Source organism: Podarcis pityusensis (genome assembly GCF_964106645.2).
Source record: "Podarcis pityusensis genome assembly, chromosome: 11".
NCBI lineage: Eukaryota > Metazoa > Chordata > Lepidosauria > Squamata > Lacertidae > Podarcis > Podarcis pityusensis.
Window position 1 is genome coordinate 2,939,422 of NC_138036.1, and position 15,200 is coordinate 2,954,621.

At 44.9% G+C, this 15,200-nt stretch overlaps 1 protein-coding gene across 1 annotated transcript in view; it reads right to left on the bottom strand.

The window, feature by feature from the left end:
• Window positions 1–15,200, bottom strand: part of DNAI1 (dynein axonemal intermediate chain 1) — a 160,505-nt gene that overhangs the window by 125,676 nt on the left and 19,629 nt on the right. Inside the window, exons 3-7 of the mRNA XM_080973468.1 lie at window positions 11,498–11,596; window positions 10,226–10,306; window positions 5,338–5,464; window positions 3,679–3,797; window positions 2,082–2,198 (exon numbers count right to left, since the gene is read on the bottom strand). Coding sequence (XP_080829594.1) covers window positions 2,082–2,198; window positions 3,679–3,797; window positions 5,338–5,464; window positions 10,226–10,306; window positions 11,498–11,596 — 543 coding nt within the window. The remainder of the gene's footprint in view (window positions 1–2,081; window positions 2,199–3,678; window positions 3,798–5,337; window positions 5,465–10,225; window positions 10,307–11,497; window positions 11,597–15,200) is intronic.

Consider the following 15,200-nt stretch of genomic DNA (forward strand, 5'->3'; position numbering starts at 1 on the left):
CACCTCCATCGTTCTGCCCGGACAATGAGGTACAGCTCCGAGGGCCTTCTGGCGGTTCCCTCGCTGCGAGAAGCAAAGCTACAGGGAACCAGGCAGAGGGCCTTCTCGGTGGTGGCACCCGCCCTGTGGAACGCCCTCCCACCAGATGTCAAAGAGAAGAAGAACTCAAAGACTTTTAGAAGACATCTGAAGGCAGCCCTGTTTAGGGAAGCTTTTAATGTTTAACAGACCACTGTATTTTAGTACTTTGTTGGAAGCCACCCAGAGTGGCTGGGGAGACCCAGCCAGATGGGCGGGGTATAAATAATAAATTACTATTATATTATTATTATAGGAACATAGGAATCTGCCTTCCACCAAGTCAAACCACTGGTGTACCTAGCTAACCAACTAGCAGCATCTCTCTGGGGTTTCTCTCTCAGCACTATAATAATTAATAATAATAATAATTTATTATTTATACCCCACTCATCTGGCTGGGTTTCCCCAGCCACTCTGGGCGGCTTCCAACAAAACACTAAAATACAATAACCTATTAAACATTAAAAGCCCCACGTGAAGATGCCTGGGATTGAACTTGAGTTTTCGCATGCAAAACAGATGAGCTACCACCAACCAGTCCCGTTACACACAACGCCGGAATGAGTTTGCAATTATCCTGAAGTCACTGGTATTTTTATTGTTATGGATCACATTATTATTCATTACGATATTGCTTTCTAGTGTCTGAAGTGCTTTAGGAGTCTTAATTGCATCGTCAGAGCAGATGGCCCAGTAAATCTGTTTGCTTCTCTGCATCTGAAGCCCACCCAACCCCACGGCCTCTGTGTGGATAGCAGGCATTCGGTCTTTGAAACAAAAAATGAGAAAGGGCACGTCCCTGTTCCTGAAATCAAAGTCAAGGGCAAAAGAAGGCAATATGGGAAACGCTGGACCTGGTGGATCTTCAAGCCGGATCCAGGAGGGCAGTTCCTGCATCCTCTTAACAGTTTCCATGATGCAGAAAGGTTATTTGGAGAGAGACTTCCAACTTAGCTTGCTTTTGAACTGTCAAAGCCAGTGTGGTGTAGTGGGTAAGAGCGGTAGACTCGTAATCTCGTGAACCAGGATCGCATCTCCGCTCCTCCACATGCAGCTGCTGGGTGACCTTGGGCTCGTCACACTTCTTAGGAGTCTCTTAGCCCCACTCACCTCAGAGAGTGTTTGTTGTGGGGAAGGAAGGGAAAGGAGAATGTTAGCCGCTTTGAGACTCCTTAAAGGGAGTGAAAGACGGGATATCAAATCCAAACTCCTCCTCTTCTTCTTCTTCTTCTTCTTCTTCTTCTTTTTCTTCTTCTTCTTCTGTCACAGCCTGAGAAAGTACCCTGATAGCAGAACAGGCCTGCTAAAAAATATTCAGACATCAGCGTTCCCTGGCTCATCACCTTTCATGGACCATAAGAAGCTGCTTTATGTGCTGCCAAACTCATGGTCCGACTAGGTACAGTTTTAACCACCCTGACTAGCAGGGGTTCTCCAGGTTTTCAGACTCCAGTCCTCATGATTCTGAATCAAGGGCTGATATAATAGTGAGACAGAAGGAGACAGACTGCTGCTCTATCTAGTTCAGTATCATCCACACTGAATGGCAGCAATGCCTCTCCAGGGTTTGAGGCAGGGGAGACCCCCAGCCCTACCTGGAGATGCCAGGAATTGAACGGAGGACTTCCTGCTTGAAAGGCAGATGTGCTACAACCCTTCCCTTCTAGAAAACAGCCTGACAAACAAGCGGTTGAGGACAGACCCTGAAAACTGGTGTTTTTGAGGTGGGCAAGGAAGAGTTTGTGTCACGCATCCACAGAGAGCTTGGAGATGACCACCATGGATGCTGCACATGCGTAATTCCACCATTTCCAGGGCGCCAGAAACCTCTGATAGAAGAAGCATCCCTCCTTGCCACTTTGCTTCTAGCTGCCAAAGGCAAAAGATGTGTTCTATGTCCATCAGCAATTAGCACTCGATGCAGAGAGATGCCCATAGGCATATGAGAGGAACTTTAGCCAACAGACAAGGGTCTGAAGAGACCAGCAGTGACAGCCTACCCTCACAGGGTTGTTGTAGGTCTGGGAGGCTCTCTCGCTGAAGTTGAACTGGTTGGTGAGTTTTCGTTCACCCACCAGACGGGGACGGTATTCTTCTTTCTCTTCCTGGGTGGCAGCCTGAAAGAGGGGGAAACGACCACAGAATTGTAGAGTTGGAAGGGATCTAGTCCAACCCACCCATCTCTTTTTTGGGGGGGGGGCAGACTGGGCAGAACTAGAAAGGAAAGAGAGGGACATCACAGGCACGTTTTGGTGCTCCTCCTTTGGCTGGGGATGCAGCTCCATGAGGCCCTTGCTGTCAGCCACCTGGGCAGGGGAAGAGGAAGCGGTGGCAGCAGGGTGCTGGAACCCTGGAGGGCCATCGCTGCCTGTTGGTGAGCCCGATGGACCCACAGTCCGATTCAGTACAGTGGTGCCCCACAAGACGAATGCCTCGCAAGACGGAAAACCCGCTAGACGAAAGGGTTTTCAGTTTTGGAGGTGCTTCGCAAAACAAATTTCCTATGGGCTTGCTTCGCAAGACGAAAATGTCTTGCGAGTTCCTGCGGGGGTTTTTTCCTCCCCCCCCTTTTCCCCAAGCCTAAGCCGCTTATCAGCTGATCCGCTAAGCTGCTAAGCCGCTTAACAGCTGATCGCTAAGCCGCTTATCAGCTGATCGGCTAAGCCGCTTAACAGCTGATCCATTAAGCCACTAAGCCGCTTATCAGCTGATCCGTTAAGCCACTAAGCCGCTTAACAGCTGATCCGTTAAGCCACTAAGCCGCTTATCAGCTGATCCGCTAAGCCGCTTAACAGCTGATCCGTTAAGCTGCTTAACAGCTGATCGCTAAGCCACTTATCAGCTGATCCGCTAAGCCCGCTAAGCCGCTAATAGCGCTAATCCGCTAAACCGCTAATGGGCTTGCTTCGCAAGACGAAAAAACCGCAAGACGAAGAGACTCGTGGAACGGATTCTTTTCGTCTTGTGAGGCACCACTGTATAAGCTTCCTATGTTCCAATGTGTGCGGGCCCTATCCACCACCCCTCCTGCCACCCTTGGCCACTGGGTCAACCATGCCAGTCCCCCAGCATTGTCCCCACCCAGAGGCGGGTGAGGGGCTTGCCTGTCCCTGCCCCTGCTCATTGCTGGTGGGGCTACAGAGAGGGCAGGAGGAAAAGGAGGGGAATGACTCTTCCTTGTGTTTTTTTAATATACAGAGGTACCTCGGGTTAAGAACTTAATTCATTCTGGAGGTCCATTCTTAACCTGAAACTATTCTTAACCTGAGGTACCACTTTAGCTAATGGGGCCTCCTGCTGCCACCACACGATTTCTGTTCTCTCCTGAAGCAAAGTTCTTAACCTGAGGTACTATTTCTGGGTTAGCAGAGTCTGTAACTTGAAGCGTCTGTAACCTGAAGCGTATGTAACCCGAGGTACCACTGTATATCAAAAGCACCCTTAACAAACTATGATTCTCGGGGTGGGGGGAGAAGAGACATTTTCTGATTTTTCCTCAGGTGGTGAAATGTCTTGGGCCAACCCTGAACAGTTTAAGCAAAGTAAAAAATGAAAGCAATACAAGCTAGCTGCTTGCACGTTGCCACGAAGCCTTACCGGCTGATCTGTTTTTTCTCCTTCTCCTTCTCCTGCTTCCCCTTCCGGCTGCTCTTCTTCCTTAAGCTCTTCGTCCAGGGCCTCAAAGTCCATCACAGCAGATGGGACAGGAAGCACAGCTGAGAATCATAAAGAATCATAAACAAAGCTGTAAAGCTGGAAGGGACCATGAGGGTCATCTAGTCCAACCCCCTGCACTTCAGGAAACTTTTGCCCAATGTGGGGCTCAAACCCACGACCCTGAGATTAGGAGTCTTGTGCTCTACCAACTGAGCTATTTCGGCTGAGAATAGAACAGGACAGTGTGGCAAACACAGCAGTTATTGCAGCAGCCCATATCAGAAACACCGGGAAGGGGTGGGAGAGAGAGACAGTTTTGTGTCTATAGGTGCAGTAGCTATGGCACTGGGTGAAAGACAAGCATTTAAGGCCCGTCGTCTACAGCTTCAAAGATGTCCCAGCTTCAGAGTGCATCAAAGCAAGTTCTCCATGCAGTGCACAATTCATTTATGTATTTCACTACTACAAGGGTTGGTGGTGGCCACTAACAGAGGCAGCTTAAAAAGGAGACTAGGCAAATTCCTGGAGAGGTTGGCCATCATTGGCTTTACAGGATCTCTTTGTTTAGAGGCAGTCACTGAGAAGCAACAGTGGAAGAGGACTGTTGACTTCCAGCCCTGCTTGTGGGCTTCCTAGTCAGCCACTGAGGAAAGCAGGATGCTAGACTACTGTAGGTATCCCATTGGACTACAGTGGTACCTCGGGTTAAGAACTTAATTCGTTCTGGAGGTCCGTTCTTAACCTGAAACTGTTCTTAACCTGAGGTACCACTTTAGCTAATGGGGCCTCCCGCTACCGCCACGCCACCACCACGTGATTTCTGTTCTCATCCTGAAGCGAAGTTCTTAACCCGAGGTACTATTTCTGGGTTAGCAGAGTCTGTAACCTGAAGCGCCTGTAACCTGAAGCGTCTGTAATCCGAGGTACCACTGTAATCCAGAAGGATACGCCACATGTTCCTGATAGTAGAACTAGGAAAATCCCCTCTCTGAGACCACAGGGAGTCATAACAAGTCAAAATAGATGACGACGACAACGACAACAACAACAACAACAACAGCAGCAGCAGCAGCAACAACAACAACTTATTATTTATACCCTGCCCATCTGGCTGGGTTTCCCCAGCCACTCTGGGCAGCTCCCAACTAAATATTAAAAACACAATACAGCATTAAACTTAAAAAACTTCCCTAAACAGGGCTGCCTTCAGAAGTCTTTTAAAAGTAAGATAGTTGCTTATTTCCTTGACATCTGATGGGAGGGCGTTCCACAGGGGCTAGATGCACCAGTGATCTGACACAGCCTTAGCCAGATCTATATATACTAAGTCAAACATATCTGCTCCTCTCCTGAGCACCAGTTTCCCATTATTCATACCTCCCGCCAAACTGCTGCGTACCCCCATGTCCAGAGAAGGTATATCTGCAAGAGACCTCCTACAAACTGACGTTTACCTGTTCAATCATGCTAACAAACAGGCCCCCATGTGACAGTGTTCCCCCACCTAAGGCTACAGGCACACATTTCCTCCGGCGCCCAGAATAGGTGTGGCGGGCGCATGGCTCAATCGCTCGCTGTCTGCTGACCCACAAAGCCTACCGATAGTCAGGCTCTGCTTCACGCTCTGCCTCCGACCCTCATCCGAATCTCGGAATATCAGGTTCCCATAGAGAGTGAAGTGCGTGGCCATCTGTTCCACCACACTAGTCTGCTTGTAGGATCTCTCCTATGGAGAAATAAAAGACCAGCATTGATATGACGACACACAGCCACGTTTCTCTTTCATTCATAAAAGGGTTTCTGTACCGCTGTTCCATAAATTATCAGAGTGGTGTGCAGTGATGAAACATAAACATCATTAAGTCCCACAAGGAGGTCAACAGAACTCTCCCCCTTCATAGAATCATAGCCTAATGCCTGGAGGTAGGGTTGGTGTTTTTGTTTTTTGCCAAAGCTTCTGAGTGTGTGTGTGTGTTTTTGTCCAAAGTTTGGCAAATCCCGGACATTTCAGCGATTTCTGCCCGGAAACTGCTTTCGACACCCGATTTCCAGCTACGTCTAGGAAATTCCAGATTTATGGCACCCCTAGTCCAACCCCAAGGGACGCAGGTGGCGCTGTGGGTTAAACCACAGAGCCAAGGACTTGCCGATCAGTGGTTCGAATCCCTGTGACGGGGTGAGCTCCCGTTGCTCGGTCCCTGCTCCTGCCAACCTAGCAGTTCAAAAGCACGTCAAAGTGCAAGTAGATAAATAGTTACCGCTCCGGCGGGAAGGTAAACGGCGTTTCTGTGCGCTGCTCTGGTTCGCCAGAAGCGGCTTAGTCATGCTGGCCACATGACCCGGAAGCTGAACGCCGGCTCCCTCGGCCAGTAAAGTGGGATGAGCGCCGCAACCCCAGAGTCAGCCACGACTGAACCTTATGGTCAGGGGTCCCTTTACCTTTAGTCCAACCCCAATTCAACGCAAGATTCTCACCCAACATGGGGTTGGGGCTCGAATCTACAACCCATCCATTTTTTTTTTTTAAAGAAATTTATTGGGTTTTACAATAGAAATAAACATAATAAACAATGTAACATATATCTTAACATAATTTCACATTTTCTTTGGACTTCCTCACATCTCCCGCTCCCACTTTCATCGTTATAACATTTTGTCAGCAATTTATTATCTTATTTACATTCTTATATCCCTTCTATGTTTCATAATCTTCTAGTTCTCAAAAAGGGTTATATTTTCACAATCTTACTTATTTTCTTAAAATCATCTAAATTTAGTGGTGCTCAGTTATTTTTACAACCCATCCATTTTTGGCTGGATCTAGTCCCAGCAGGAATGAAGGAGCAACTACTTTTCAATCTAGCTCAGATTACCTCACATTACCACACCAGAGTGGGAGGGAAAAGCTACAGATCCCAGGAATGTCGCACGAAGCCTGGTCCGTAAAAACGGTTAGTTGCAGGACTATCTAAGGTGAATTCTAGGGTGAAGGTTTTAGTTCATGGGAGTCACCTACCTCACAGGGATGTTGTGAGGATAAAATGGGGAGAGCCACATCCATCACCTAGAGCTCCTTGAAAAAGTGGTATATAAATCAAATAAATAAATAAATGACTCCAGCGAGCCATTAATCCCCCTAATTTAGCAGAACGCTGTCCCTAATTGCTCAAATACACTTGCTTGTACAGCTCTCCTGTCTTTTCTATCAGGTTGGTTTGGATCATAAAGCCTTTGAGCCATGAATATCCCAGGGATGAGGGGAATCGTTCACAGCCTTCTCGCCGACCGTGGCAGAACGGAAGGATTTACTACCCAGCATCAGGCAAATCAGCAGTGCTAACCTTCAAAACAATCTGGAGCGGCTTCTATCTACAATTTCCGGGTGATCAATTACGGTAATATACTTATTTATTCATTTACCTCCCCTGCTTAAACGCACACAAAAAATACCAAGGAAGAAAGTTTGAAAGAAGGAACGGAAGGGGAAGAAACCCTTATTAACAAGAAAGGGCAAAATCTAAGCAAAACTGGCCCTGCGTTGTTGGCCAAGGCAGGGATGGAGCTCACATCCGGTGCCAGATTTACATATAAGCTAAACAAGCTCTAGCTTAGGGCCCCACTCTCTTGGGGGCCCCCCCAAAAAAATTAAAGGAAAAATACTGGATGTACATTTCCAAAATATAAGATAAAAAACAAATAAAATAAAACCTACATACAACAGTTTTGTGTTGTGTAGGCTCCAATGATGTAAGTAATGGGCCCCCGCCTGCTAGCCTACTCCCTAAAATATCCCTGGTTTGCTCATTTCTATATATAGGGTGCCTAGATTCTGCATGGGCTGGTCGCATGGCAACATGTGCAAATGGCTTTAGATATCTATTAGGTCTATAAATCACCATATAGCATGTATTCAACACAAAAAACAGCGACTTTTGTCGTTGTTGACAAAGGACAGCTGGACATATAAAGGGCCCCATTACCTTCAGGAGCTTAAAGGTAAAGGGACCCCTGACCATTAGGTCCAGTCGTGGCCGACTCTGGGGTTGTGGCGCTCATCTCGCTTTACTGGCCGAGGGAGCCGGTGTACAGCTTCCAGGTCATGTGGCCAGCAAGACTAAGCCGCTTCTGGCGAACCGGAACAGCGCACGGAAACGGAAACCTTCCTGCTGGAGTGGTACCTATGTATCTACTTGCACTTTGACGTGCTTTCAAACTGCTAGGTTGCCAGGAGATAAGGCATTAAGTGGGGATTAAACGAAGAACCAATTTGCTGTCTCCTCTGCAATTTCTCCCTTGTGAATTTTCATTTCAAACATATACAGGCCTGACTTTATCTGGTAGCTTTTGAAGCTTGGCTTGATGGAAGGCTTCTCAGAATCGGGGGAGATCTGATATATTTATTATTTTATTTATTTATTCAATTTATATAGCGGCTTTTATCCTAAAATCCCAGGACTGTGTACAACATTAAGAACATAATTTACACAGAATAACAATAATAATAATACACAACATAATAATAATAAAAAAAAATAACAGCCCCCCCCCCCATTTAATACAGATTATTTAATAGCCGAAAGTCTAGGTAAAGAGGAATGTTTTTGCTGGGCACCGAAAGACATGTGATGGTTTCTCTCTTTTGCTTCAGTGGTTTTTGTTAAAACCCAGTTATGTTAAAAAAGAGCTGCAGTATTACAAAAAGTGAAAAATCTAAAAAATAAATAAATGGGTTGCCATAGGTCCAGATTTTCCCAGACGTTTAAGCAACTTCCACCCGCACGCTGGTTCCGATGGCTGAATCCCAGCTATGTCCAGGAAATTCCGGATGTGAGAACTGGTGGTTTAACTTATTAATGGGTAAAATATAAGTAGAATAGCAGCTTTCTAGGGTAAGGGGGGGAAATGCCATGGAAGGGTGGATGGGAAATCAATGGACATTTGAGATTTGTCCTGAGTGTTGTTTAAAAGAATTTGTAAAGTCAAAAAATTAAATATAAAAGTTATGCAAAAATTAAAAAATAAAGCAAATCTTGTCTTATATAACACAATCCTATTAAAGGCCCACTGAGCTCAATGGAGTTTTCTCCCAGGGAAGCAGGTATAGGAATGCAGGCACACTGTTTCACTGCATATGTATGAAACCACTTTAAAGCGAAGAAAGGCAGTGTAACAATATTTAAAGTAAGCTCGCTAAATTCAAGCGTATTTGATATGCTATTTTTCTTTTGTTTAAAGCCTTTGCATTCTGCCTTTTTAACTTCTAAGAAATTTTCAGGATGGCTACCAAGGAGAAACTTGAAAACATCATTAAAACACAAGGAAATGGGAAAAACATAAACTCAACAAGATTAGTAGAATATGGAATGTAACATAAAAAGGCATGACAAAATCTCAAAAGCAACCCTAAAACCAACCTCACTTATTCATAAAAAATCTGGACAAGCTATCTATCTATCTATCTATCTATCTATCTATCTATCTATCTATCTATCTCTGGCACCTATAATCGTACGAATCAGGGGACAAGAAAACATCCCTGCAGTGTCAAGAAAGAGAAGGCTCTCTCTCCTTCTGCTACCCACCAAGCCTCTGTGGCAAGGGCTTCTAGAGAAAGACCTCCAAATATCTCATATTTGGATCATGATATTTTGCTTCCAGTTGTATTTGACAGTTGACTGGCAGAATCCGTGACCAGGGAGAAGAGTCGATGGAGGAAGACTGGAAGAAATTCAAAGACTATCTTCAGAAACACTGCAAAATTAAGGAATGTTAGAGTGATGTTGGATTGAAAATAAGTGGTTTCCAGCTGTACAGGTTAAAGTTAAGGATAGATTAAGATTAAAGATCAAGATTAAAGATGTTTAAAGAAATGGAAATTTGATAATAAAAGGGAAAAATTTAAAGGTATATGACATTAAGAACAAGGATTATGTTTAAAAAAGTTGAAGCTATATATTTTAATATTTTATTAAATTAAAGATTGGGTTTAAAAAAGTGGAAAAGAAACTGCTGGACAAATAATGCAGATTGGAATACAAAAGAGGGAGGTATGAGGAAGTCCAGAAAATAAGTAATTTAAAATTGGGAATGGAAAAGAGAGTTTGTTTTTAATTGTTATGTTTTGTGTTTTTATTGTTAAATTTTGTATTTTTTTGTGTGTGTGTGTTGTTTTTCTTTTTTCTTTGTTTAAAACCTTAATAAAAAATTATTTAAAAAAAAAACAGTTGTATTTGACAGTTGACATGCAATGGCATCAGCCCTCTTTGGTAGCAACATGCAATGGTACTTTTGTATTTGGCAGCTAATGGTATTTTCTATGTGGTGTTTGTCCAAGTCAAAGCAGCCAACAGTTGCCAACAAGCATTATGCTCCCAAAATTAAATATCCCAAATGCAAATTCAAATAGCAGGGGTTTTTTTTAAAGCATACATTAGTGAAGCAATTGCCCACATCTCATATGAATTTCACTGAAGAGTAAATTACTCACTTTAAAACTGTATCTGACAATGTTCTGTGGAGCATGAGGATTATTGGCTGTCAGGATGCGAGTGATCTCTTCTTTCAATTCCTGCAAAAGGGGAAAAGCTGGCTTAAAACACACATACACCCTTTATAAAGTTAATATTCAGATACATTTGTACCATCCTGTAATTCTTCATGAGCTGTATTGCCACACTGAACTTTTGCTGAGAGCTGCAGGAGACGTCATAAAATGATTTCCCCCCATTAAAAATAATGACAGTACTGATTTGATGTATTTCATGAAAATGTTAGATTCAAGTGAACATTGCATGGAGAAGGAAGTAACTGAACTTTCTTGATATATTCAGGGAGGGTGTATTATTTTCTTTTGGGGGGAAAGTAAATGTTATGATTCAATGTTCTTTCATTTTGTGTGCAAAAATGAGTAATTCCCTTCAGCCAGTCATGCATGCTTCTTGATAAAACAGTTCTCCTTTGTGGGAGAAAACACACAAAGGATAACCTGTGGGACTTATATGACCTCATTTGCAATCAAACAAGCAGAATCCCTTTGGCTTCAAGTTCCACGTTCTTAAGATCTGGAAAAGGAAAGGCTCATTTGTTTGTCGGGTACAATTAAACTAACCCACGGCCCACAACTCGAAGAGCTGTTGGGCAATTTTTTTCACGGGGTTCCAAAATCCATCACAGTTTGGGCTGCTTCCAACAAGGAGGGCCTGTTGCTCAGGGCACATGGGATTAATATGCTCATGGGTTCAATCCCTGTTCCTTCAAGTCTCTTAAGTAGGAAAAACTTTTGCATAAGACCTTGAAGAGCTGCTGCTCCCGCCAGTCAGGTTAGAGAAAATATTGAGTTTGGTGGCCCTCCACAAATGGAAGTGTAGCAACAGACACAAAAACATGGAGTATTGGGGAAAGTACTAGTCCAGTGCAGACACCATCAAATGACAATCAAGCTCTGGAGAAAGCAGGGTAAGTCTTCTTTTCCTTGAGGATTCCCCAGCTGTATCCAGCCAGCCCATGACATTAGCACTGCAAACAAATAATAGCTCTCCTATAAGATCAATAAGACAATCATTTTTCATTTTTATAGCACTTACTTAAACCTCTTCTATGCCTCATCCCCAGGGGACCATGACTTGCCTGAGCTGGGCAGAGCAGGGATTTGAGGCTGGGTTCCCACGTCCGTTCTCGGAGTTATTATGCATGTACCGTAGGGGCCACCAGATTGGCTGGAACAAGACCCTGTAGTGACTCCCCTCCAAAATATACTTACAGCATCTGTCAGCTCCAGCTGGTCTGGGGGCTTGATTAATGTCTTGGCCTGCGCCCATTCATCTGCCCCCCCTTCCACCTCAGCACCACCTTCGTCATCCTAGAGCAACAAAGTTAAACAACAGGGTGAGGTGGATTCTATCTTGCCAGGGCAGCAAGAAATGAACAAATGCCTAATGGAATGGTCTCAGTGATGGGGTGCACATTTTTATTCTTATTTATTTATGATTATTAAAGGTAAAGGTAAAGAGACCCCTGACCATTAGGTCCAGTCGTGGCCAACTCGGGTTGCGGCGCTCATCTCGCTTTATTGGCCGTGGGAGCCAGCATACAGCTTCCGGGTCATGTGGTCAGCAAGACTAAGCCGCTTCTGGCGAACCAGAGCAGCGCACGGAAACGCCATTTACCTTCCCGCCGGAGCGGTACCTATTGATCTACTTGCACTTTGACGTGCTTTCCAACTGCTAGGTTGGCAGGAGCAGGGACCGAGCAACGGGAGCTCACCCCGCCGTGGGGATTCGAACCGCCGACCTTCTGATCGGCAAGTCCTAGGCTCTGTGGTTTAACCCACAGCGCCACCCGCGTCCCTTATTTAAGATTATTACTTTGTCAAAAAAATATAAAAGGAATGTATAAAATGTAAATCATTGTATAAAATTTAAATAAAATAATGAATTAAAGAAAGAAAGAAAAAAGAAAGAAAGAGAAGAGAAAAGAAAAGAAAAGAAAAGAACAAATGCCACTGTGGTGTCTTTATGGATTGTTTGCAAAGGAGCAGGCTGGAGGCACCATTCTTTTGTGATTCTGTTCCTACCTGCCTAGCAGATATGGGGTTACCAACATGGTGCCCGTGGGCGCAATGGCACCCTTGTGAGCTTCCGCTTCATGACATCCCTCCCCTCCCACAAAGTGCACATTGCTGGAGGAGGAAAGGAGTAAAACTCTTCCCCCTCTTCTCCCTTTGGCAGTAGGTGCTTTTCAACATCCAGACCAGCGCCTGAGTCGCCACTCGGAGCCTTGGAAATCACCCGAGCAGTTGAACGGAAGGAAGGAGGAAGGGAAAGGGACAAGAAGGTGGGAGGGGAAATGGAGTGATCTGGGAGACTGGGTGGAGACAAAACAGAGAGACTGGAGGCACAGAGAAAGCAGGGTGCTGCAGGAGTCAGAGGACAGCAGGAGAGACAATGGAGTGCTGTGGTCACAGATCTACTCTGTGTTTTGCTCTTATCATCTTGTGTACAAATGTGAACCTGGAGAAGGGAGAGAAGCAGAAAGGCCATGACTAAATTTCAAATGCATCCATGGACCCACAAAGGTTGGTGACTCGTGGGTTATCTAATTTAATAGTAACAAGAAGATCCAGAAGATGATGCTTGGAGTCTATAGTTCAGCTCCATGGCACTGAGGCGGTGGTTTCCACAGTGACCTGTTTCATCACTACCTGTCTTTATTAGAGTCTCCATCAAGCCTCTGGAGATCTGGGATGAAGCGCCACCAGTAACCCCCACCTCTGCTGGTCCTTTTCATCCAAATCCTGTGATGTGGCTGGGAATTGGTAGGAGGCTGGCTAAGGCATACACAACTGTGAAGCAAGATGTTGGACTAGGTGGGCTGTGGTTTTGCCTCTCTTCATCCACTGAAAGCCGGTGATCTCAACAGTGAAATGAGCTTGCCATTTCAACAACTTGCCTCAGGAAATGCTGCATTGTGACAGCCTTTATAGCTGCAAGGGCTCGCAGAAATCACCTCCCATATTGTATGTCTAAGCACTGCAGAGGTTTCTGGCCTTTGTCCGATGGGTGTTTTCTGAATGCAAAGTTAAGCAACAGGAGCTTGTTTGGAACCGTGTCTATAGAAAGGTTGGCCTCAAATGGGAAGAGGAGAGGGCAGGAAGGAATAACTTTCTGCTCTGCTGTTTTCTGGTCTGCACATCTTTCTGGATTAGTAACTTCTGCTGTTGTTGTTTAGTCATTTAGTCGTGTCCGACTCTTCGTGACCCCATGGACCAGACCACACCATGCACTCCTGTCTTCCACTGCCTCCCGCAGTTTGGTCAAACTCATGCTGGTAGCTTCGAGAACACCGTCCAACCATCTCGTTCTCTGTCGTCCCCTTCCCCTTGTGCCCTCCATCTTTCCCAACATCAGGGTCTTTTCCAGGGAGTTTTCTCTTCTCATATGGTGGCCAAAGTATTGGAGCTTCAGCTACACGATCTGTCCTTTGAGGGAGCACTCAGGGCTGATTTCCTTCAGAATGGAGAGGTTTGATCTTCTTGCAGTCCACGGGACTCTCAAGAGTCTCCTCCAGCACCAGAATTCAAAAGCATCAATTGTTCGGCGATCAGCCTTTTTTATGGTCCAGCTCTTACTTCCATACATCACTACTGGGAAAACCATAGCTTTAATTATACAGACCTTTGTTGGCAAGGTGATGTCTCTGCTTTTTATGATGCTGTCTAGGTTTGTCATTGGTTCTCCCAAGAAGCAGGCATCTTTTAATTTCTTGACTGCTGTCACCATCTGCAGTGATCATGGAGCCCAAGAAAGTAAAATCTTTCAGTGCCTCCATTTCTTCCCCTTCTATTTGCCAGGAGGTGATGGGCCCAGTGGCCATGATCTTTGTTTTTTTGATGTTGAGCTTCAGGCCATATTTTGCGCTCTCCTCTTTCACCCTCATTAAAAGGTTCTTTAATTCCTCCTCACTTTCTGCCATCAAGGTTGTGTCATCTGCATATCTGAGGTTGTTGATATTTCTTCCAGCAATCTTAATTCCGGCTTGGGATTCATCCAGCCCAGCCTTTCGCATGATGAATTCTGCATATAAGTTAAATAAGCAGGGAGCCTTATCGTACTCCTTTCCCAATTTTGAACCAATCAGTTGTTCCATATCCAGTTCTAACTGTAGCTTCTTGTCCCACATAGAGATTTCTTAGGAGACAGATGAGGTAATTAGGCACTCCCATTTAAGAACTTGCCATAGTTTGCTGTGGTCAACACAGTCAAAGGCTTTTGCATAGTCAATGAAGCAGAAGTAGATGTCTTTCTGGAACTCTCTAGCTTTCTCCATAATCCAGCGCATGTTTGCAATTTGGTCTCTAGTTCCTCTGCCCCTTTGAAATCCAGCTTGCACTTCCGGGAGTTCTCAGTCCACATACTGCTTAAGCCTGCCTTGTAGAATTTTAAGCATAAGCTTGCTAGCGTGTGAAATGAGTGCAATTGTGCGGTAGTTGGAGCATTCTTCGGCACTGCCCTTCTTTGGGATTGGGATGTAGACTGATCTTCTCCAATCCTCTGGCCACTGCTGAGTTTTCCAAACTTGCTGGCATATTGAGTGTAGCACCTTAAGAGCATCATCTTTTAAAGTTTTAAATAGTTCAGCTGGAATACCATCACTTCCACTGGCCTTGTTATTTGCAGTGTTTTCTAAGGCCCATTTGACTTCACTCTCCAGGATGTCTGGCTCAAGGTCAGCAACCACACTATCTGGGGTGTACGAGACATCCATATCTTTCTGATAGAATTCCTCTGTGTATTCTTGCCACCTCTTCTTGATGTCTTCTGCTTCTGTTAGGTCCTTACCACATTTGTCCTTTATTATGGTAATCTTTATACGAAATGTTCCTTTCATATCTCCAATTTTCTTGAACAGATCTCTGGTTTTTCCCATTCTATTGTTTTCTTCTATTTCTTTGCATTGCTCGTTTA